Source organism: Myotis daubentonii, chromosome 5, assembly GCF_963259705.1.
Source record: "Myotis daubentonii chromosome 5, mMyoDau2.1, whole genome shotgun sequence".
In the NCBI taxonomy this organism is placed as follows: Eukaryota; Metazoa; Chordata; class Mammalia; order Chiroptera; family Vespertilionidae; genus Myotis; species Myotis daubentonii.
Window position 1 is genome coordinate 13,259,696 of NC_081844.1, and position 24,111 is coordinate 13,283,806.

At 41.7% G+C, this 24,111-nt stretch overlaps 1 protein-coding gene across 1 annotated transcript in view; it reads right to left on the bottom strand.

Annotated features, from left to right (window-relative positions):
* CDCA2 (cell division cycle associated 2) overlaps positions 1-24,111 on the bottom strand; it is a 71,149-nt gene that overhangs the window by 45,334 nt on the left and 1,704 nt on the right. The window contains 5 exon segments of the mRNA XM_059695952.1: positions 6,341-6,425; positions 8,513-8,709; positions 9,965-10,112; positions 21,438-21,592; positions 23,865-24,038. Of these exon segments, the coding sequence (XP_059551935.1) occupies positions 6,341-6,425; positions 8,513-8,709; positions 9,965-10,112; positions 21,438-21,592; positions 23,865-24,038 (759 nt within the window).

The following is a 24,111-nucleotide window of genomic DNA, read 5'->3' on the forward strand; positions in this document are numbered from 1 at the left end:
TCTGATAAACAGAATGAACTGTTCATTATAATAGAATCAGGGACATAGAAAGGGAATGGACTGACTATTCTTGGGGGGGGGGAAAGGGGTGTGGGAGATGCAGGAAGAGACTGGACAAAAATAGTGCACCTATGCATGAGGACAGTGGGTGGGGAGTGAGGGCGAAGGGTGGGGTGGGAACTGGAAGGAGGGGAGTTATGGGGGGGGGGGAACAAATGTAATAATCTGAACAATAAAGATTTAATAAAAAATTAAAAAAAGAAAGAAAATAAAAATGACAATAAATACCTATCAACAATAACCTTAAATGTAAGTGGATTAAATGCTCCAGTCAAAAGACATAGGCTGACTGAACAGATAAGAAAACATGACCCACACATATGCTGTCTACAAGAGACCCACCTCAGAACAAAAGATACAGACTAAGAGTGAAGGGATGGACAAAAATATTCCATGCAAATGGCAAAGGAAAAAAAGCTGAGGTACTCGTATCAGACAAAATAGACTTCAAAACGAAGGCCATAACTACATAACATTAAAGGAAATGATTCACCAAGAAAATATAACCCTTGTAAACACAAACATACCCAATATAGGAGCACCCAAATATATTTTTTAAAAAAACAACTTCTTGATGGACTTTAAAGGAGAGATGGACAGCAATACAGTGATAGTAGGGGACTTTAACACCCCATTGACATCACTGGATAGATCTCCCAGACAAAAAAATCAACAAGGAAACAGAGGCACCCTACATCAGATGGATCTAACTGATATTTACAGAACATTCCACCCCAAAGCAAGAGAACATACATTCTTCTCAAGTACACATGGAACATTCTCAAAAACAGGCTACATGTAAGGATACAAAACAAGACTATACAAATTCAAGAAGACTGACACAATACCAAGCATCTTCTCAGATCACAATGGCATAAAGTTAGAAATCAACTATATTAAAAAAAAACAAAAAAAAAAAACAACTGGTCTGGCTCAGTGGATAGAGTGTCGGCCTGCGGACTGAAAGGTCCCGGGTTCGATTCCGGTCAAGGGCATGTACCTGGGTTGCGGGCACATCCCCAGTAGGAGATGTGCAGGAGGCAGCTGATCAATGTTTCTCTCTCATCGATGTTTCTAACTCTCTATCTCTCTCCCTTCCTCTCTGTAAAAAATCAATAAAATATATTTTAAAAAAATAAAATAAAAAAAACCACAACTCAAAAACACTGAAATACAGAGACTAAAGAGAATGTTACTAAACAATGAATGGGTTACCAATGAGATCAAGCAAGAAATTAAAAACTTCCTGGAGCCGTAACCAGTTTGGCTCAGTGGATGGATCGTCGGCCTGCGGACTGAAGAGTCCCAGGTTCAATTCCGGTCAAGGGCATATACCTTGGTTGTGGGCACATCCCCAGTAGGGGGTGTGCAGGAGGCAGCTGATCGATGTTTCTCTCTCATTGATGTTTCTACTGTCTATCCCTCTCCCTTCCTCTCTGTAAAAAAAAAAAAAAAAAAAAAAAAAAAAATCAATAAAATTTATTGATATCAATAAAAATATTTTTTAAAAAATAAACTTCCTGGAAAAAAATGAAAATGAACAACCAACCAACCGATACTATGGGACACAGTGAAACCAGTCATGAGAGGGAAGTTCATAGCATTACAGACCTACCTCAAGAAATAAGAAAAAGCACTAATAAGCTATCTAACCCTACAACTAAATGAATTAGAAAGACAACAGCAAGAAAAGCCCAGAGGAAGCAGAAGAATGATCAGAGAAGAAATGATATAGAAACTAAAAAGAACAGTACAAAAGATCAATGAATCCAAGTGCTGGTTCTTTGAAAAGATAAACAGGACTGATGAACCCAGACTCATCAAGAATCAAAATAAAATCAAGAAACAAAATAAAATCAGAAATGAAAGAGGCAATATAAAAACAGACACCACAGAAATACAAAAGATTGTAAGCAAATACTATGAACAACTATATGCCAACAAACTGGACAACCTGGACAAAATGGACAAATTCCTAGAAACATACAATCTTCCAAAACTCAACCGGAAGAATCAGAAAATCTGAGTAGGCCAATAACAACTAATGAAATTTAAGCAGTCATTAAAAAACTCGCAACAAACAAAAGTCCTGGCCCGGATGGATTTACAGGAGAATTTTACCAAACATTGAACGAATAACTAACACCTATCCTCCTCAAACTATTCCAAAAAATTCAAGCTTGAATACTTCCAAGCTCTTTTTATGAAGTCAGTATTACCCTAATTCCAAAACCAGGCAAAGACACTACAAGAAAGAAATTACAGGCCAATATTCCTGATGCACACAGATGCTAAAATCCTCAACAAAATATTAGCAAATCAGATCCAGCAATATATTAAAATGATCATACAGCATGATCAATTCTGGGGATGAAAAGCTGGTACAATATTTGCAAATCAATAAATGTGATGATACAGCATATAAACAAAATGAAAGATAAAAATCACATGATCTAGCTCCCTTATAATCCAAGGGTTTGTATTTTTTTTAAGTTTGTTCATATTTGTATGTACATAACTATTTAAAGCCAGGGGATTATCTTTCGATAAATATGTAACTGGCAAAAAATAAATAAAAATCACATGATCCTATCAATAGATGCAGAAAAAACATTCAACAAAATCCAGCAACCTTTTTAAATAAAAATTCTCTTAGTAAAGTGGGCCTAGAGGGATCATACCTCAACATAATAAATGCCATGTATGACAAACCTACAGCCAACATTATTACTCAATGGGCAAAAACTAAAAGAGTTTCCCTTAAAACAAGAACAAGACAAGGATGTCCACTTTCCCCACTCTTATTCAACTTAATTGTAGAAGTCCTAGCCACAGCAATCAGACAAGAAGAGATAAAAGGCATCCAAATTGGAAAGGAGAGCATAAAACTGTCATTATTCATAGATGACATGATATTGTACATAGAAAATCCTAGAGACTTCATCAGGAAACCACTAGGCTTAATAAATGAATTCGGCAAGGTAGAAAGATACAAAATCAACATCTAGAAATTGATGGCATTTTTATACAGCAGTAATGAATTCCAGAAAGAGAAACTAAAAAGACAATCCCATTTACCATTGCAACAAAAAGATAAGATACCTAGAAATGAACTTAACCAAAGAGGTAAAAGACCTGTATTTGGAAAACTATAGGACATTGAAAAAAGAAATAGAGGAAGATACAAACAAATTGAAACATATACCATGTTCATGGGTTGGAAGAATTAACATCACTAAAATGTCTATACTAACCAAAGCAATCTACAGATTCAACACAAGCCCTATTAAAATACCAATGGCATACTTCACATAACTAGAACAAATACTCCAAAAATGTATAGAGAACCATAAAAGACCCCAAATGGCCATAGCAATCTTGGGAAAGAAGAACAAAGTTGGAGGGATTACAATACCAGATATGAAACTATACTACAAAGCCATTATAATCAAAACAGCCTGGTACTGGGACAAAAAGAGGCATATAGACAAATGGTTCAGAACAGAAACCCCAGAAATTGACCCACACCATTACGGTCAATTAATATCTGACAAAGGAGGCAAGAATACACAGTGAAGTAAAGACAGTCTTTTCAAAAAATGGTGTTGAGAAAACTGGAAATGTAAAAAAAAATAAAAATAGACCACCACCTTACACCATATACAAGAATAAACACAAAATGGGTAAAAGACTTAAATGTAAGGCATGAAAACATAAAAATATTAGAAAAAAACAGGCAGTAAAATCTCAGACATCTCACATAACAGAATTTTTGCCAATACATCTCCTAGGGCAAGAGAAACAAAGGAAAAAATAAACAAATGGGACTACACCAAAATAAAAAGCTTCTGCACAGCAAAAGAAAATAAAAATGAAAAGGGAACCCATCATATGGGAGAACGTATTTGCCAAAGATCCATCTAATAAAGGGTTAATATCCTAAACACATGAAGTATCATACAACCCAAAAAAAGAAGACAAACAATCCCATTAAAGAACCGGCAGAGGGCCTGAATAGACATTTCTCCAAAGACATACAAATGGCCAAGCAACATATGAAAAGATGCTCAAAGTCACTAATTAACAGACATGCAAATTAAAACCACAATGAGCTATCACCTCACACCTGGTCAAAATGGCTATAATAAAAAAATCAGTAACAACAAATGCTTGTGAGGACATGGAGAAAAGAACACTAGTTCACTGCTGATGGGAATGCAGATGGTGCAGCCACTATGAAAAATAGTAGGGAATTTCCTCAAAAACTTAAAAATGGAACTTCTGTTTGACCCAGAGATTGCACTTCTTGGAATATAACCTAAAAACCCCAAAACACCAATCAGAAAGAATATATGCACCCCTATGTTCACAGCAGCATTGTTTATAATAGCTAAGATTTAGAAACAGCCCAAGTGCCCACCAATAGATGAATGAGTAAACCAGCTGTGGACATTAACACAATGGAATACAATGCAGCTGTAAAAAAGAAGGATCTCTTACCCTTTGGGACAGCATGGACGGACATGGAGACTATTATGTAAGTGAAATAAGTTCATCTGAGAAAGAATTATCACATGATCTCACTTATTTGTGGAATCTAATGAACTGACCAACAAAATAAGACTTGAAGCTGGAGACATGGAACTGACATACCTCGATGTGGGGGGAGGGGAGATGAAGAAGGGATAAACCAAAGAACTTATACACTTACTAGAGGCCTGGTGCATGAAATTCATACACTCGGGGGAGTGGCAGTCCCTCAGCCCGGCCTGCACTCTCTCGCAGTCCAGGAGCAGCCTAAGCTGGCAATCGGACATTCTTAGTGCTGCCGCGAGCCCGGCTTCTGGCTGAGCGCAGGTGGGGAGCACCGCTCAACCAGAAGCCTGGTGGCGCAGGCTGGTTGACCCCACCACCCACTGGTACTTCCAGAAGGTCATTCCGCCATCCGGTCTAGCTGGCATATTAGCTCTTTATTATATAGGCTATGCATAGCCTATGGACAGGGCAATAGGATAGTGAAGACCCCAGGTTGAGGGGATGAGGGGGAGAGGTACAGGCTGGGAGGGGAGGAGTAAAGGGGGGGAATGGGAGACATCTGTAATACTATCAACAATAAAAAAATTTACGCCCTAACCGGTTTGGCTCAGCGGATAGAGCGTCAGCCTGCAGACTCAAGGGTCCCAGGTTCGATTCCGGTCAAGGGCATGTACCTTGGTTGCGGGCACATCCCCAGTAGGGGGCGTGCAAGAGGCAGCTGACCGATGTTTCTCTCTCATCGATGTTTCTAACATTCTCTCTCCCTTCCTCTCTGTAAAAAATCAATAAAATACATTTTTTTTAAAAATTTACATTCAAAAAAATAAAAAATAGCCCTAACCAGTTTGGCTCAGTGGATAGAGCGTCGGCTGCAGACTCAAGGTTCGATTCTGGTCAAGGGCATGTACCTTGGTTGCGGGCACATCCCCAGTAGGGAGTGTGCAGGAGGCAGCTGATCGATGTTTCTCTCTCATTGATGTTTCTAACTCTCTATCCCTCTCCCTTCTTCTCTGTAAAAATCAATAAAATATATATTTTTAAAAATAATAAAAAATAAATAAAAGGTAACAATAATTTACTTAAAAATTATTTTTCAAATAAACATAAAAAAGACACAAAGAGGGAAACAAAGGAAAAAAGATTAAGAGAATAAACAAAAAATGTATGCTAAAATGGTAGATTTAAATCAAACCATATCACTACTGACTTGAAAGGTTAATGAGCGAAATATTCCAATTAAAAGAAGAGAATCTCAGATGGATTAAAAAAACAACAACACAATACAAGAGTTTTACATTAAAGAGAGACACAGGTACGTTGAAAATAAACCTAATACTTTACTGGTGACTTTCATTCAATATAAGTACACTAATTTTGGAAAAGACTAAAATTTGAATCCTGGTCCCTTTTCCCACAACCTTAAACAAAACAAAACAAGAAAATCATATGTAGTGTTTTTTCTAACAAAATGTACCTGTTAATATGTTCAGAGATCCTAGTCTTTACAATACATTTTATCAGGTTGGAAATATTTCACTTAATTCTTATTCAAAGAAAACAATGCCCTCTCTCAAGTAAAAAGAATTCTGAAACATTTCTAATAGATCAAGAGCTCTTAAAATGTAGGGAACTGTTTTAGTTTTCCCAAATTTCATCATGTAGGTACACCAAGTATAGATGTCTATTGAACAAATATTTCAATGGGTGAACTGGCACGCATACTAAGGAAAAATTAAATACTTACCAGCTGAAGCCTCTGTGAGCTCAGGAAGTGAAACAGATTCTTCAACTAAACATCCAGACTGTGTTAAACCAGGTTCAGAAAGTTTCTTGGCGGCGAAAAAAGTGCACACAAAAAAAGTACCAAATCTTATTAATTACAGAATTACTGATATCTTTTTAAAGGTTTGAGTAAGCATTGCAGATTACCTAGAAATATAATGTTAAACCAATCAATGAGGCAATTTTATCACCTTCATTATCTGATCTCAAAAGTATAGGAAGGAGAATCTAACTAAAAACAGAATATTCATTCTAAATGTATTCCCTAGGCATTTTTGTTACCTTATTTGAAGTCTAGTAATTATGCTAACTACATTCATTAAAGAAGAAATTCTACAAACAACAGAAAATGTTATATAATTACTAATCAAACAACAAAAGTATCAATAGCTATGATAGGAAAAGCATTAATGGCTAGGATAGAAAACACTCATATTAATGTGGAAACCATTTCTTAATCATGGTATATGTCCAAACAATCAAAGTTTTGATAAGAAACAATTATTATCCATTCTATTAGATGATGATTTCATATTAAGCTAGAATAAGGTAGAGGGGATAGAGATTCTAAGCAACTCTGAACGAAACCTATTGGACCCTGAAGAATCTTTAACTGACCATCAAACACTTAGACCAGCCTAAACAAAATCATTAGGACATGTACTGTATCAATGTGACAGAGAAGGTACAGAAAAAAGGTTTCAATTCTAATGGTTAGGTGTCTCTTCTCACTGAAGAAATGGGAACCTGCTGTTCAAACCAAAAGTACCAGTATGAAACAGGAAGTCATGAGAAAACTAGCACCCTGTTTACATTTGAGTAAAGATCAATAATATTATTTCATTCAGGTTGGTCTTTTGATAATCTCGACAGGCTTAAGTTATCAGCAACAAAAATCCTTAGTTCCTTGAGGCAAGTGAGCAGAGCAAAGGAGCAATTGCTAAATAGCAATTATTACAATAGCAAAACAATAGCAAAATTATTACAATAGCAAAAATAACCAGTCAGAGCATGTGCTCTCCCTGCCAGGAGCACGCCCTGTGCCTTTCCCTTCAGCCTCTTCTTCCCCCACAAGCACTCATTCCTAAACTCTAAGGGCCTCCAAGCAACTTGCAACCAGGGAGCAATGGGCAGCGTCCAGGACTAACCCCCTGACCCTGTGACCAAGGCCCCCTTTTCTCTGACGCCTTAGTGAACCAAAGCAGCCCAGCCTGGGCTCATTTCCCCACCTAATCCCTCACCTGTTGCTGCTTCTGTCCTAGGCCTTTCCTTGTTTCTCTGAACCCAGCTTTAATAAACGTCCTCTCAAAATCCCCTGGACTGGTACTGTGAAATCTTCCCTGCACGAGGTCAAGAACCCACATACTACCCACAGGTCCTAGGCAGACCCTCTCAGGGTCAGGTCCCATTTCTGGTAACACCAATATCACCCCAATAAATTCAATTTAAAAATAAATAAAATCAATCCTTGCAAAACAAACATAGAGGTACCAAGGCAGAAATGCCAAGACCCACAGGCCTGAGGAGCACAGTGTAATTTTCTAATTTACCAGTAATGTGTAAATAAAATACTCATGTCAGCCTTCTTTGGCAGACAAAAAGCTACTCCAGGACAAGACTGTGACTTTCTGTTGTACCATCAGCATCTATTGCAACAATACCTCAAACTGCTTAATCTTTTTATAAAAACTTTTTCAGAAGGCATTTAATCAAAACTGTCTCTAAAAACCAATAAGCCAACTAATAATAAAAATTAATAAGTAGGAAATACACACACTCATGTAATCTGAAACCCAGCTACACTATAGCAGTACAAGGTACTCTAACTGAAAAAAGGATCTTGAAAACTACCTCGCCAGGCCCTAACCGGTTTGGCTCAGTGGATAGAGCGTCGGCCTGCGGACTGAAGGGTCCCAGGTTCGATTCTGGTCAAGGGCATGTACCTTAGTTGAGGGCACATCCCCAGTAGGGGGTGTGCAGGAGGCAGCTGATCGATGTTTCTCTCTCATCAATGTTTCTAACTCTCTATCCTTCTCCTTTCCTCTCTGTAAAAAATCAATAAAATGTATTAAAAAAAACTACCTCACCAGGAAAGCAAAGCTTTATTTTCCTATGTTTCCAGTAAGTGAGTTACCTTAGAAAGATCTACAAGAGAAGTTTGAAAAGCGCATGTTCGGTCTGTACTGGGAGGAGTAGCAACAACAAACATCTGGGGACCAACTGCATTAGTTAGATTTTCATCAGAATTGCTCTGAGAAGATATTCTCCGACGTTTGGATAACTGTGCAAGGAACGCAGACTGCTGACATTCACCAAGACTTTCCTTTTTGGCTGTAAACACAAAACAAAATAAAAACAAAATAGGCATGAGTATTTTCTTTTACAATTTTGTACATCATAATTTTAGTATGATTTAATGCTTGAGTCTAAAGACTTTAGAAATGAATAGGAAAATCTAGTAAAATTTTTAATTCAAAAAAGAAAATATAATGGAAAGACAAGTGAACATGACTACTAAAAAGATTAACACAAATTTACTTAGAAAAACATATTTAGTTATAATTTTTTTTCAGACTATAAAATGCAGAAAGATATGCTAAAATACATTGGCATTGGTGATACAGTATCTCATTCTGTTTTTAAATTTATACGGAAACTTATTCTTTTGAACACTTCAAAGGATGTGGTTATGTTCTAATATTGGTTCTGCTTTGTGTATGAGTTTATGAAAATACAGCCACAATGTGCCCCAGTTCTTAGCTACAAAAAAGAATGTTATTCTTTGCAGAATTATAATAATCATGTTAATAACATATTTTAAAACTCAGGTAAAAGAAAAATAGGTAAGTTACAAACTACAAATAAAAATGAGTACATGAGAGTGGTCACGCACTAACAGGTAGATGAATTAAACTTGTCTTGAGTTGAAGTGCACTGCACACAAGGTGGTGTTGAAATTACTTGAAGATGGTTCAAGACACCAAAACAAAATCATGTGGAACCTTACTTAGGGTGCAGAGCAGTAGAGGTATGATTTTGACAATTATGGATAAGGCCACGATTCATCTAATTCTAGTATTTGAAATGTTTTGTGACTGGAAAATCAAAGGTGACAAAAAAAATAACCAAATGAATTATAAAAGTTATTATAAAGAATATGGCAGGCTATAAAGATGTCAGATTGGATAGATCAGTTTATAATATCGGGGATGGGTGTTTGGTATTCATGTAAATGCTTGCCAAACTTAATAATCCTCTAAAAATAAAGTTTGCACACTCAAATTTGTCACATGGGCTATTATAAAGATGAAATAAGCTAATCAGCTCTGACAGTTTTACATCTAAAACTTAACTGTGACCATATGGACTTGGAGGCTCAGAAATGCTTGACATTCGGTTTTTTTCAAGAGAACCAGAAATCAAGGTTTTTACATGAAATGTCCCAAATCTTGAATGTTAGACTCCATTTAAAAATACAACTCTGCTCAGAAAGACTGCTTTTGCACTGTGAACTAAATCTTTTTTATATCTCAGAGGCTTGTCTGAATTCCACAGAAGTCGAAACTGACAAATTTTTTCTACTCACTCAAGCCTGTTGTGTGGAACCCCTCTGCCTCTGAGAACTCAGGACAGTCAGTAATTTTTTCCTTTTCCTGTACGGAGTGAAAAGCCGACTGGAAGGCAGATATGCGCTCTTTTAAAGAAGTAACATTTCGATATAATACAGGGCTGCCCTGTTAAAATACAGAGACATAAAGGGTATTATAAATCAAGTCAAACATAGTTTCTATATTCTTGGCCTAAAACTATTGAATCTAAAACTAACTACAAAGGTTTTTGGAAGACCAGAGATAATAAATTAGTGTAGCAAAGCCTCTTCTCCTTTAAATCACACATTTTCAGTTTGAATATTCAGTGTGCTGCCAACATCTTAGTTTCTTCCTCTGCTCCTCCTCCAGTGTTTAGCTGTGTGATATGTAATACACATGTGTAGCTACGGGCTGGTCAATAATGACATTAGTAAGTCTATGGACTAGACAAGAAAAGTCTGGAGTAGTGGAAAACATTTTAAAGAGGCACCCAAACAAAACATACCCCCAATTATTTGAGGGCTAAATAACTCTTTAAAATATCCATAGAAAATCATCCGCATGATGCCTTTACCTCATGCAAGTCTCAGGGTACCTGGTTCAAACCAAGCTAGTCTCATTACTCATCTTCCTTCACACACACCCTCTCCCTAGGAGGCCAGAACACACAGATGTTCCCTAGTAGCTCAGATACCCACTCTCACATTTACCCTCTTCTTTGGCTTCTCCAGCTAACTTTTCTTCATTTCATGGGACCCTACCTCCTTAGAGCTGAAAGCCAGCCATTCACTTAAAATACGGAACCAAGTAGTAAGATGGTATAAGCACAGGAGCTCTCTGCAAACTCTAACAGGGTTTCAGCCAAAGATGCACAAAATGGAACTGATACAAGCAGGGATAGAAATGCCAGATAAATGCAAGCAATGCACAGTTTGAGTTCTGTTTACCCATAATACAAACTACTCATTACATTCTCTATCCAGGATCTCCTCCCCTACCCCTTTCCCTTTATTATTTAGACCACCAACATATTTCCATTGCTTTGGAGTTTGTGGCAATTAACAAAATTACACAAACAGGCAAAAGTTAAAGTAAAAAAATACCTCCCTTTAAGATATTGTATGGAGGAAAATCAGTTAAAATCTTGAAGCCATGTTTGATGGTGAATCTGCTCATGCACTTGATTCTATTCCCAGTTAAATACATTCAGAAAGCAAACTGTTGCATAATAACAGAACATTTAAAAATTCCAATATGATTGATGATGTAAACCTTTGTGACATAAACAGCATATAACATTCATTAAAAGCTGGTGATCAACTCTAATGTATATGAGATATAGAGAAAGAAAGGGGTTATCCCAAATTTACCTCGAATATTCTTTTTTGGTACTCATATATGAGCATGGCAGAGGTAAGTTCAGTATCCTAGGAATTTGAGCACTTTGAAATGCTGCTTAAAACAAATTTTAGGTTCTCTGAGTCAAAAGTGTTTATTTCTGATGGGGAATAACAATATACAAAGTAAATGAAACATTTAAATCATAACTGAAAGCCACGGGAAGGTTTTAAAGTAGCAGAGGGAATGATTTGATTTATACTTTAAATGTATCTCTTTGATTAGTCTGTGAAATGGTGAATGAATTAAGGAAAGAGGGAAGTAGAAAGATCAGTTAGAGTGAAATTAGCAATTAGGCAAGTAGTTGGAGATCTAGGCAGGAATCATATTAGCAAGTGAACTGTGGAGACATGAGGAACTAGATAGGTTTTGATATGTAATGATGGGTTGGATATGAAAGATGAGGAAGAAAGAAATACTGACAGATAATTGGACTGAGCAACTGGATAATGATGGATGTAGTGACATGGGGACGTGATTTGAGGATCTGATAAAAGAAATCTATAATTTGGTTGGGACCATAAAATGCTTGAAATGCTTATTTATAAAACCCAAATAGAGATGTTGAATAGCAACTGGATATCCAGTTGCTCATGGGGAAAAAATTAGACTGCATAAGGAAAGCAAAGAAAGGGGGGGCAGAGGAAAACCCTGGGACAATTAATATTTATACTGGGGAAAAATAAAAAAGAGTAGAATTAGCAAATTAAGCACAGAAAGAACGACAGTGACACAGGAAGAAAACCAGGTGGCAGTCCAGAAACCAAGTGAAGAAAGCTTTTCAAAGAGGGAGTGGTCGAACATATCAAAAACTGAGAAAAGAAAAAAAAAAGGAAGGTTGAGTAAGATGCAAATTTAGATGTTATCTTTGTCTTGGTCATTTGGGATGAATGATGATGAGAGTATTCTCAATGGAGTGGTCTAATTGGAGTAGCTAGAAGTAGGGGAGAGGATAGGAAAGAAGAAAGTAAACATGTGAATACTGATGTAAGCAATCTATTGGGAAGTTGTAGAGGATAGGAATATCCTATATAATAAAAACCCAGTGACCATAACAGCAGAACAAACAGAACGACTGCTTGACCCGTCACTATGAAGTGCAGTGACCACCTCTCAGTCCCTTTCCCCGGCCAGCAGGCTCCGATCGATAGTCGATGGCAAACGGGGATCTGGGGTGGGTGCGGGCAGCGCCAGACCAAGGCCCCTGTCCTGCTGGTCGTCCCATATACAGAGGGTGGCCTGAGGCAGGGGTGGGGTGGGGCGGCGAGTAGGATCCCTCCCCCTGCCATCAGGCTCCCATCACCAGATGGGGAACGGGAACCCAGGAGGGTGGCAGCGGGGGGGCGGGACTGGTGAGCGGGCGGAATGGGCTGATCTCTTGGTCCCTACCCCTGGCCCGCAGGCTCCAATTGCCACCAATGGCGAACACGGACACGGGTTGGGTGGCAGGGGATGCAGGTGGCGCCAGGCCTAGGACACAGAGGGCGACCTGCAGCAGGGGTGGGGCTGGCAAGTGGGTGGGAATGGCCGACCTCTTGGTCCCTCCCCTGGCCATCAGGCCCCCATTGCTGGATGGCGAACAGGGAACCCGGGTGGGAGGAGGCAGGGGGTAGGGCAGGCTGCTGGGGAAAATGGCCCTGATCACAGTCTAGGCCTAGGGACCATACCCACACACGATTTTGTGTGCTGGGCCTCTAGTATGTATGATAATAGGTACGAGGAAGAAAGAGGGCTAGATTGCCATCATCCATAGTGGGAAGGATCAATACTAAAAGCTCAACACTGAAAGATTAAGAAGTAGCAATTAAGCAAGAAAGAGAAACAAAAGGCATCCCAATTGGAAAGGAAGAAATAAAACTGTCACTATTTGTCTATTATATATTATATATATGTATAAAAACCAAAGACTCCACACCAAAAAACTGTTGGAATTAACAGAATTCAGTAAATCTGCAGAATACAAAATTAACATAAAAAATCTGTTGCATTTCTATATATTTATAACAATCTGAAAGAGAAATTAAGAAAACAATTGCATTTGCATTAAAAAAAAATACCTAGGAACAAATTTAACCAAGGACGTGAAAGATCTGTACACTGAAAATTTTAAGATATTAATGAAAACACAAATAAGTGGAGAGATATTTTGTGCCCATGGACTGAATGTCCATAGTATCCAAAGCAATCTATAGATTCAATATAATCCCCATAAATATTCCAATTACATTCACTACAGCAATAGAGCAATCATAAAATTCGTATGAAACTACAAAAGACCCCAAATAGTCAAAGTAATCTTGAGAGAGAACAAAGCTGGAGGCATCATACTCTCTGACTTCAAACTATATTACAAAGCTATAGTAATTAAACAGTATGATATTGGCATAAAAAGCCATAAAATCAATAAAACAAGAATAGAGAGCCCAGAACCAAACCTACCTATTGATAGTCTATTTATGACAATGAAGCAAAGAATATACAAAGAACAAAGGGTCTCTTCAATGAATGATGTTGGGAAAAATGAACAGCCAAATACAAAAGAATGAAAATGGACCACTAATTTCCACCATACACAAAAATTAGCTCAAAATGGATTAAAGACTTGAAAGTAAAATCTGAAAACATTAAACTCCTAAAAGAAAATACAGACAGTGAGCTCCTTGACATTAGTCTTGGCAGACTTTCTGATTTGGCAACAACATAAAAAGTAAACAAGTGGGACTACATCAAACTAAAAAGGTTTCTCATAGCAAATAAAAAAAAAAAATCTCAAAAGAATGAAATGAAAAGGCAATCTACCAAATAGGAGGAAATATTTGCAAATTCTATATGTGATAAGGGGCTAATATCCAAAATATATAAAGAACTCATACAACTCAATTGCAAAAGAACAAACAATACAATTAAAAAATAGGCAGAAGATCTCAATAGATGTTTTTCCAAATAAACAGATACACAGAAAGGTACTCAACATCACTCATCATTAGGGAAATGCCAATCAAAAACACAATGAGATATCATCTCACACCCATCAGTCTATCATCAAAGACAATGAGTGTTGGCAAGGATGTAGAGAAAAGGGAATAATCATCATATACTGTTGGTGAAAAGGTAAATTGGTACAGCCATTATGGAAAAACTATGGAGTTTCCTCAAAAAATTAAAAACAGAACTACCATATGACCCAGCAAATCACATTTGGGTTTATCCAAAGAAAACAAAGCACTTACTCAAAAAGATATATATACCCCATGTTCACTGCAGCATTATTTACAACTAGCCAGGTGCACGGATTTGTGCACGGGTCCCTTGGCCTGGCCTGCAGGGATCGGGCCAAAACTAGTTCTCTGACATCCTCCAAGAGGTCCTGGATTGCAAGAGGGTGGTTCTCAGGTGACACACCCCAGAATTGGGCTCCCTCCTCTCTGGTTCCGGGTGCATCACCCAAGAACCGCAGCTGCCAAGTCACCGCATCTCGGCAGCTTCTGCATTGAGCGTTTACCCACTGGTGGTCATTGCACATCATAGCTACCAGCACGTTGGACGGTTGGCCGATCACTTACGCTTTTATATATATACTATAGGCCCGGTGCACAAAAATTTGTGCACTCGGAGGGGTCCCTCAGCCCAGCCTGTGCCCTCTCCCAGTCTGGGACCCCTCGGGGTATGACCACCTACTGGCTTAGGCCCGCTCCCCGGGGGAACAGCCTACGCTGGCAGTCAGACATCACTCTGGCAGACCAGGAGCCCTCGGGGGATGTCCACTTGCCAGCAGGGAGCAGGCCTAGGCTGCAGTCGAACATCCTTAGCACTGCTGAGGAGGCGGGAGGCTCCCGCCAGCACCACTGCGCTGGCAGCCGTCAGCCTGGCTTGTGGCTGAGCAGAGTTGCCCCTGTGGGAGCGCACTGACCACCAGGGAGCAGCTCATGCATTGAGCATCTGCCCCCTGGTGGTCAGTATGTATCATAGTGAACAGTCATTCCCAGTCGTTCTGTTGTTAGGGTCAATTTGCACATTATATACCCTTTTATTATATAGGATAGAGGCCTGGTGCAGGGGTGGGGGACAGCTGGTTTGCCCTGAAGGGTGTCCCGGATCAGGGAGGGGGTCCCGCTGGGGTGCCTGGCCAGCGTGAGTGAGGGGATGATGGCAGTTTGCAGGCTGGCCAACCCCCCAAGCGGGGACCCTCACCCCATGGGGGTGTGGCCAGCCTGGGTGAGTGGCTGAGGGCTGTTTTCAGGCTGGTCACACCCCCTTCAGGGTGGAGGTCCCCGCTGGGGTCCCTGGCCAGCCTGGGTGAGGGGCTGATGGCTGTTTGCAGGTTGGCCACGACCACGGGCTGGAAGCAGGTATCTGGGATTTATTTATCTTCTATAATTGAAACTTTGTAGCCTTGGTAGGGCTGGAAGCAGCCCCTCCTTGAGCGGAGGCCATGGCAGCTGGAAGCAGGTACCTAGGATTTATTTATTTTCTATAATTGAAACTTTGTAGCCTTGAGTGGAGCTCAGGGCAGGCAGGAAGCTTGGCTTCCTCCATTGCCAGGGGCAACCCAAGCCTCCTGCAGGCTCCAGCTCCATGGCTGCCGCTATCTTAGTTGGGTTAATTTGCATATTCGCTCCTGATTGGCTGGTGGGCGTGACTGGTGGGTATAGTGGAGGTACAGTCAATTTGCATGTTTCTCGTTTATTAAATCCAACTAGAAGCCCGGTGCACGAAATTCGTGCACTGGGTGTGGGGGGGGGGAGTGTCCCTCAGCCCAGCCTGCCCCCTCTCACATACTGGGAGCCCTCAGGCGTTGACCCCCATCACCCTCCAATCGCAGGATCAGCCCCTTGCCCAGGCCTGACGCCTCTGACAGAGGTGTCAGGCCTGGGCAGGGGTCCCTCATTTCCCCCCATCACTGGTTCTGCCCCTTGCCCAGGCCTGATGCCTCAGCCAGAGGCGTAGACCCCCATCACCCTCTGATCACCTGATCGGCCCCTTGCCCAGGCCTGATGCATCCGCCAGAGGTGTCAGGCTTGGACTGGGGACCCCCATCTCCCCCTGATCACTGGCTCTGGCCCCTGCCCAGGCCTGAGGCCTCTGGCCCAGGAATCATGCCTGGGCAGGAGACCCCCATCTCCCTCTGATCGCTTGCTCCACCCCCTGCCCAAGCCTGAATCCTCTGACCCAGGCTTCAGGCCTGGGCAAGGGGACCATCATATCCCCCCAATCCCTGGCTCAACCCCCCGCCCAGGCCTGATGCCTCGGCCAGAGGAGTTGACCCTCATCACCCTCCGATCACCAATCACCGGATCGGCCCCTTGACCAGGCCTGAGGCCTCCGGCAGAGGTGTCAGGCCTGGGCAGGGGACCCCCAGCTCCCCGCGGTTGCAGGCTCCGCCCCTGCCCAGGCCTAACGCCTCTGGCCTAGGCGTCCGGCCTGGGCAGCGGGGACCCGCAGCTGCAGCGGCCCCGCGATCGTGGGCTCCGCTTTAGGCCCAGGCAAGGGACCCCTAGCTCCCGGGACTGCCAGCTTCGACCGTGTCCAGCTCCCATCACTGGCTCCACCCCTACTTCCTGCTCTCACTGGCCAGGGCGGCAAAGTCGCCTGATTCTCCGATCATGGCTGGGGGGCAGGGCAAAGGCGGCCCCAGGGCCGCCTTTGCCCTGCCCCCCAGCTCTTGGCTCCCCCCTGGGTTTCTGATCACTGTCAGTGGCAGGGGGCTTCTTCCTGCTTTCCCTTTCGCCTCCCTGCATTGTGCCTACATATGCAAATTCACCGCCATCTTGTTGGCAGTTAATTTGCATATAGCCCTGATTAGCCAATAAAAAGGGTATCGTCGTACGCCAATTACCATTTTTCTCTTTTATTAGTGTAGACTAGAGGCTTGGTCACCGCCACCCCCTCCCTCTGCCCTCTGGCACCTGCCTTGGCTGACCTGGCGCTGCCGCCCCCGACTGACCAGTCATTCTGCCATTTGATTGATTTGCATATTAGACTTTTATTATATAGGACTAGAGGCCCGGTGCACAAAAATTTGTGCACTCGGGGTTGGGAGAGGAGGTCCCTCAGCCTGGCCTGTGCCCTCTCACAGTCTGGGACCCATCAGGAGATAATGACCTGCTGGCTTAGGCCTGCTCCCGGGTGGCAGAGGGCAGGCCCAATCCCTAGGTGCAGCCCCTGGTCGGGCTCAGAGCAGGGCCGATTGGGGAGTTGGGGCACCGCCCCCTGTCATGCACAGAGCAGGGCGGATTGGGAGGTTGCGATGCCACCCTCAGTCACGCTCAGGGTAGGGCCGATTGGGGGGTTGGGGCACCGCCCCCTGTCACACTCAAGGCAGGGTCCATAGGGAGGTTGCAGCGCCACTCCTGTCATGCACAGAGCAGGGCCCATCAGGGGCGTTGGGGCTCTGTACCCTGTCACACACAGAGCAGGGCCGATCAGAGGGTTGGGGCTCCGCACCCTGTCACACTGATCCCGGTGCTGGGAGGCCTCGCTGCTCTGCTGATCCCAGGGCCAGGACGCCTCTCGGCTCCCCTGATCCCTGGCCTGGAGGCCTCTCGGCTGCTGATAACCATGGCCTGTAGGCCTCTCGGCTCCGCTGATAACTGGGGCCTGGAGGCCTCTCGGCTCCGCTGATCACCTGGGCTGGGAGGCCTCTAGGCTCCGCTGATCGCGGGGCCTCCGACTCCGCTGATCGCGGGGCCAGGAGGCCTCTCGGCTTGGATGATAACCAACCGGGGCTGGGGGGCCTCTAGGCTCTGCTGATCGCGGGGCTGGGCCGACTCTCGCCTCCCTGATTGGGGGGCTGGGCCGACTCTGGCCTCCGCTGATCGTGGGGCTGGGAGGCCTCTCGACTCTGCTGATCCCAGGCCCTGAGGCCTCTCTGCCCTGCTGCTTCAGGGCTGTTTGGCTTCGCTCTGCTTGGAGCCTGAGTATGCAAATTAACCGCCATCTTTTAGCTTCTATAATTGAAACATTGTATCTTTTGGAGTTGTTGCTTCAGGAGCTCAGAGCCCTGCAGCTGCGGGGATCCTTGACTTTCTCCATCGCTGGGGCAACCAAGCCTCCTATTCTCAGCTGCCTGGCTGCCAGCCGCCATCTTGGCTGACAGTTAATTTGCATATCTCACTGATTAGCCAATGAAAAAGGTATCGGTCGTACGCCAATTACCATTTTTCTCTTTTATTAGTATAGGATAGATAGCCGAATATGGAAACAGCCTACACACACACACAGTGGAATATTACTCAGCCATAAGAATGAAACCTTGCCATTTGGGACAACATGGATGGACCTAGGGCAGTGATGGCGAACCTATGACAGGCGTGTCAAAGGTGACACGCGAACTCATTTTTTTGGTTGATTTTTCTTTGCTAAATGGCATTTAAATATATAAAATAAATATCAAAAATATAAGTCTTTGTTTTACTATGGTTGCAAATATCAAAAAATTTCTATATGTGACACGGCACCAGAGTTAAGTTAGGGATTTTCAAAATGCTAACACGCCGAGCTCAAAAGGTTTGCCATCATTGACCTAGGGAGTATTATGCTAAATGAAATAAGATGGAGAAGAACAAATACCGTATGATTTCACTTATATGTGGAATTTAAAAAACAAAGCAAACAAACAAAACAAAACAGACTCATGGAAACAGAGATCAAACTGATGGCTGCCAGAGGGGAAGGAGTTTGGGGGACGAGCAAAAAAGGTAAAGAAGAGTTAAGAGTTCCAAATTTCCAGTTATAAGTCACAGAGATTTAATGTACAGAATAGGGGAATATCCTATATAATAAAAGCATAGTATGCAAATTGTCCGCCCGACTGGGAGTTTGTCCAGGAGTTCAACCAGGGGGCAGGCCGGCATGGGGAAGAGAGGGAGGCCCTGGCTGGCAGCCAGCAGCTGCTAGGGACCCTATCAGTGCACGAATTTCATGCACTGGACCTCTAGTAGTCAATAATAAACAATAATTTTGTATGGTGTCAGACTATTACATCAGTAGGTAAACAAAAACTGATTAACTAGGTTGTAAATTAATATAGTACTTATTTTAACTATTTCTTAAATTTTTTAAAAAGCAGGCCATTTAAAGGATAGGAAATAAAAAATGTGTTGATTGAATAAATGAACAGAATTCTTTAGTTCTGTAAGCTAAAATACAACAGAATAATGTCTTCAAAATATTGATGGAAAATATATGTCCAACCCAGGTTTCTGTTATACTAAGACAACCTATAACTCAATATGCTGGTAGAATAAACTTTGTCAGCTATGCAGAAGTTCCAGAAAAATGAGGTAGTAAAGCAAGACAAGAGAAACATATTCAATCAAGGAAATAGGGAATTTAAACTGGAGAGGAAAAGAGAATTACCACGGATGGTGAAAAAAAGTCACAAAATAACAGCTATCCAACAAAGCTAGTGACAACCAAGCCAACAGGAAGAAGACAGAGGGCACAAGGAAAAAAGAAAATAATTGATAGACTATATTGGAAGAAACGGGAAAGGGGAGAGTGCTGGCAAAACTATGGCTAGATGTGAGAAAGCGAAATTTTCATTTCTCTCTCCCCCCTTCCTCTCTTTCTAAAAATGAAATTTTTTTAAAAACAATCTATGGGTCTATCTTGCACTTTGAGTGTATATTTTGCATACACTGTCATTTGGAAAATATGGCTTCACTCATCTATGCAGATTTCCAATGTTGACACATTTTACTATGCAATATCAAAACATCACACTCAATAAATCCACTGATATATCAGAAAACTCTAACTACTGGGAAGTTATCAAGCTAATGGTGGTGAATTTTTTCCAAGATTCCAATTTTCTCTTGAAAACTTAAATTTTTTCATTGGTAAGAAGTATCTCAGTTTTTGCTTTAAATGGCACATACATTTTTGAGAAAATGTCAGCCACATCTCCAAGTCTGACTAACCATGATGTCTATCAGTCATTTGTTAAAATAAAAATTATGTTCCATGAAAAAAGTGTTTAGTCCAGCTCAGAGCTCAAATAATCAACTTAATTTTCCTCAAAACATCCACACTTCTGTATGTACTTTGGAAGTACTTGATGCATGCTTCCCATTTCATCACACATAATATTTAAGGGCTGAGAATTAATAAAATGTGTAATTTTTATTGCTACATCAGGATATTAAGTGAAACTGGCATTATTACTATTTCTTGTGAATGCTTGTCAGTAATGAATAAAATGACAACTTGGTGCCATCAGTTTTACTCGGCACTGCTTTTGCAGCATGGATGTAAACATCAACACAGTGAAAAAGGCAAACAGCATCTTAGAACATTTACAAAAAATAGTTCTGACATCTTGAAGGGAACTCCGGGATCCCCAGGGATCTGCAGATAAACTTTGAGAACTTTTGCACTGCACTATATGGCCTACGCACACATACTGTCCAAAAATAAAGAAGTGGGCCAATAGCAAAAGAGGCAAAAGCAATTGTCCTTTAAGAAGGATAAACTGGGGACTGTGTCGTTCATAGCAAGACTTGTACTACTATTTGACTTTTGTTATTCTACTAAAAACCTGGAAAAATATCTGAATAGTTCCCCATCAGCAGGCAAATAATTTACTCCCTTCCACAGGTTATCCCAAATACATTTTGTCCTGAAAACTCTTGCCCTATATGCCAACATATAGTAGTCACAAAAAAGTTACACAGTTAAGAGATAAGATATCTAAAAAAAAGGTTGGAAAACACTGCTTCACCTCACTATAGAAAAATAGATATTAACAAGAAAAAAATTTGCAAAATAAAAAAGAAAGCTCCTCTAGAAAGCCATTTTCTATCCAGAATCTTATAACTTTTAATACAGGGGTTGGCAAAAGTAGGTTTACAGTTGCAAAACAATTTATTCTTTTATTATTTATATTACTGTATTATTTTCCACATGAACAACTGTAAACCTATTTACATGCTCAACATTTACATTAAATACACACTTCCAGTAAGACAGAGAATTACCATCTCTCCAGATCCAAAACAGGAAGGTAGAAACACGTTACGAAAGCAAAACATTCTCCCTAGAATTCATGACAGAAATTAAAGAAAATCATACCGGAAAAGGGAAATCCTGTGTCAAAGGAGACTTCTCTGCATTCTTTAAATTCCGCTGCTGAGCAATGAAACGAATCAGATTGTTTGTTTCAGGAGAGCCCCGAACACCAACTGTAGAACGTCGTCTGGATTTTTTAAGGCAGGATGATGACTTTCCTATAATGAAAACTCTTTTAAATTGAAACAAAGCAAGGTAATCCTCAGTATTCATGTCCTGAAGATCTGTGATATACCAGTCTGAGAGACATGATAAACAAGTGGTACAGAAATCTAAATAGAGGAGTATAGGCAAAATTGTTCACAAATGATCAATTGGATAAAAAGCTTTGTCCATTGATTTATTCCATGTTCCTGGAACAGTGACAGGTACACAGAGGTATTTATTAAATATAGTTGGATGGATCCATAGTCAGTTTGGTTCAGTGGATAGAGCGCCAGCCCATGGATTAAAGAGTCCCAGATTGGATTCCAGTCACGTACCACAGTTGCAGGCTCGATCCCTGGCCCCATATCTGGACATGTGCGAAAGGCAACCAATCCATGTGTCTCTCACATGGATGTTTTTCGCTGTCTCTCCCATTCATTTCCACTCTCTCTCTAAAAATCAATGGAAAAATATCCTTGGGTGATGATTTAAAAAGAGAAAAATTATGTATACATATCTATATATATATAAGCCTAAGCAACTGAATGACCAGTCGATCGGTCGCTATGATGCGCATTGACCACCAGGGGGCAGACGCTCAATGCAGGAGCTGTCCCCTGGTGGTCAGTGCGCTCCCACAGCGGAAGCACCACTCAGCTGACCGACCCGTCCCGGCGGCCCACCAGCCCAACGGCAGCCACTCCCTCCCTCAGTAGTCCTGCAGGTCCAATCTCCGGAGAACGAGCCAAGCACTGACGAACTGGTGGCGCCAGCACGAACCCAGCAGTGCCACCGGCCTCCTGGAAGTTGGCTTTGGGCACTGTGGCCACTTCCCCTCCCTAGACGCTCCACAAGGAAGAAACGATATAAAAGCGGCCGCCAGGTGGCTCCCGACAACCAGTATGAACGTCAATGGGATGGATTCAGATTCCAGGCCGGCAAGGGTGTCCCAACCCTCCCACCCCCCACTTGGGATGGATGCCAGACGCAGGGGTCATGGCTGGCAAGCACTGCTGCAGTGCCACAAGCCTCTCCCAATCAGGACTGACTGGGCGCAGTGAGGCCGGGATGAGCAGGAGCAGCAGGCACTTGTGGCTGAGCAGCGCTCCCCTTGTGGAAGTGCACTGACTACCAGGGGGCAGCTGCTGCATCAACCATCTGCCCCCTGGTGGTCAGTACGCATCATAGTAACAAGTCATTCTGTCGTTCAGTCAATTTGCATATTAGCCTTTTATTATATAGGATACACACACACACACAGAGCTGTGTGGAACGAATGTATGAATATATTTATAATTAATAGTTCTCACTTTTGTTTCATATTTTAGCACACAGAGTAATGACTGGCTTTGGACCAAAACTCTTTCTGAATTAGCCAGTCTAATCCCCATGGACTGAAAGTAACAATCTCCACCTAGGCACATGCACTTTCCTGTTCTCAGATCTTCAAGGTAAAGTGTTTCTCTTAGCTATCTATCTACTTTTGGCACACTACCCTGAATTCTGGCCATATGCATAAGTACAGAAAATAAATGTAGATTTTTACAGGCCTAAGAGTGATGTTCTTGAGAAGAAAGCATGGAATGGCGTGCCACTTCAGCCTTGTCTCAATCAGGTATTAGTCTAGTGCCCTTTGACTTTCACCTCCCCCATTACCTTCCATTTCTAAATGCTATTCTCAAATCTAATTCCTCTCCCATATTTCTCCCATATGCAGATGAGGTTTACCTGGTGTTCGGTTTGCACCTGCTCCTTAACGCTTGGAGCCGCCGTCTGGCTCCAAGTTCTGCTCTGATTGACTGTGAAGGCAGACTTCACAGTGGAATTTTCCTTCTACACCCTGAAGATTAGTTTGAGCCAATTTTCTGTTTGTGATTTTGAAAGAAGCAAACTCCAATCATTCAATGTAATATTTTCTTATTTGCTCTTCAAATTTCTCTTATTTTTGTCATATGTGACTATAAAATGTCTTACTATTTATAGTATACACACTACTCTATCACATGTGTTGGGTCAAAACATGATTTACACACACAATCTTTTCCAGTTTGCGCAGGAAGGACAACTCTGACTTAGGAACATAATCATGCTGGGTGGCCCAGACCCTGGCCTCCTGCTATGCTGGATGAACTGTGCAGTCCACAGAAGTCTCTCTGATCAAACGAGTTTTCAGAGTCAATCAATTTAGACACGTAAAGTAGTAAGGTACACAGGATAGGGGAACAAATTGAGTTATATTGCAGTTATTTTTAAACTTTAAAAACACTGAAATACTCTTCTTACCTGCAGAGTTCTTTACAAAGCTTTCAGGCGTAATTCCCAATTGCTGTACAGTTATTGTGGAGAAGTCCAAAGGGGATTTGAAATTATCTGGTGTGCCAGGATTAGGAATCACTTCAGCTGCAGGCTTCTGGGATGTTACAAGATTCCCATTTCCCAAAGGGAAAGAGGCCTTTTCTGAAACAGACAAGATGTTGAGGGGGCTAATTAATCATTACCAAGGCAAATACCTAAATCTTAAATTTCACAA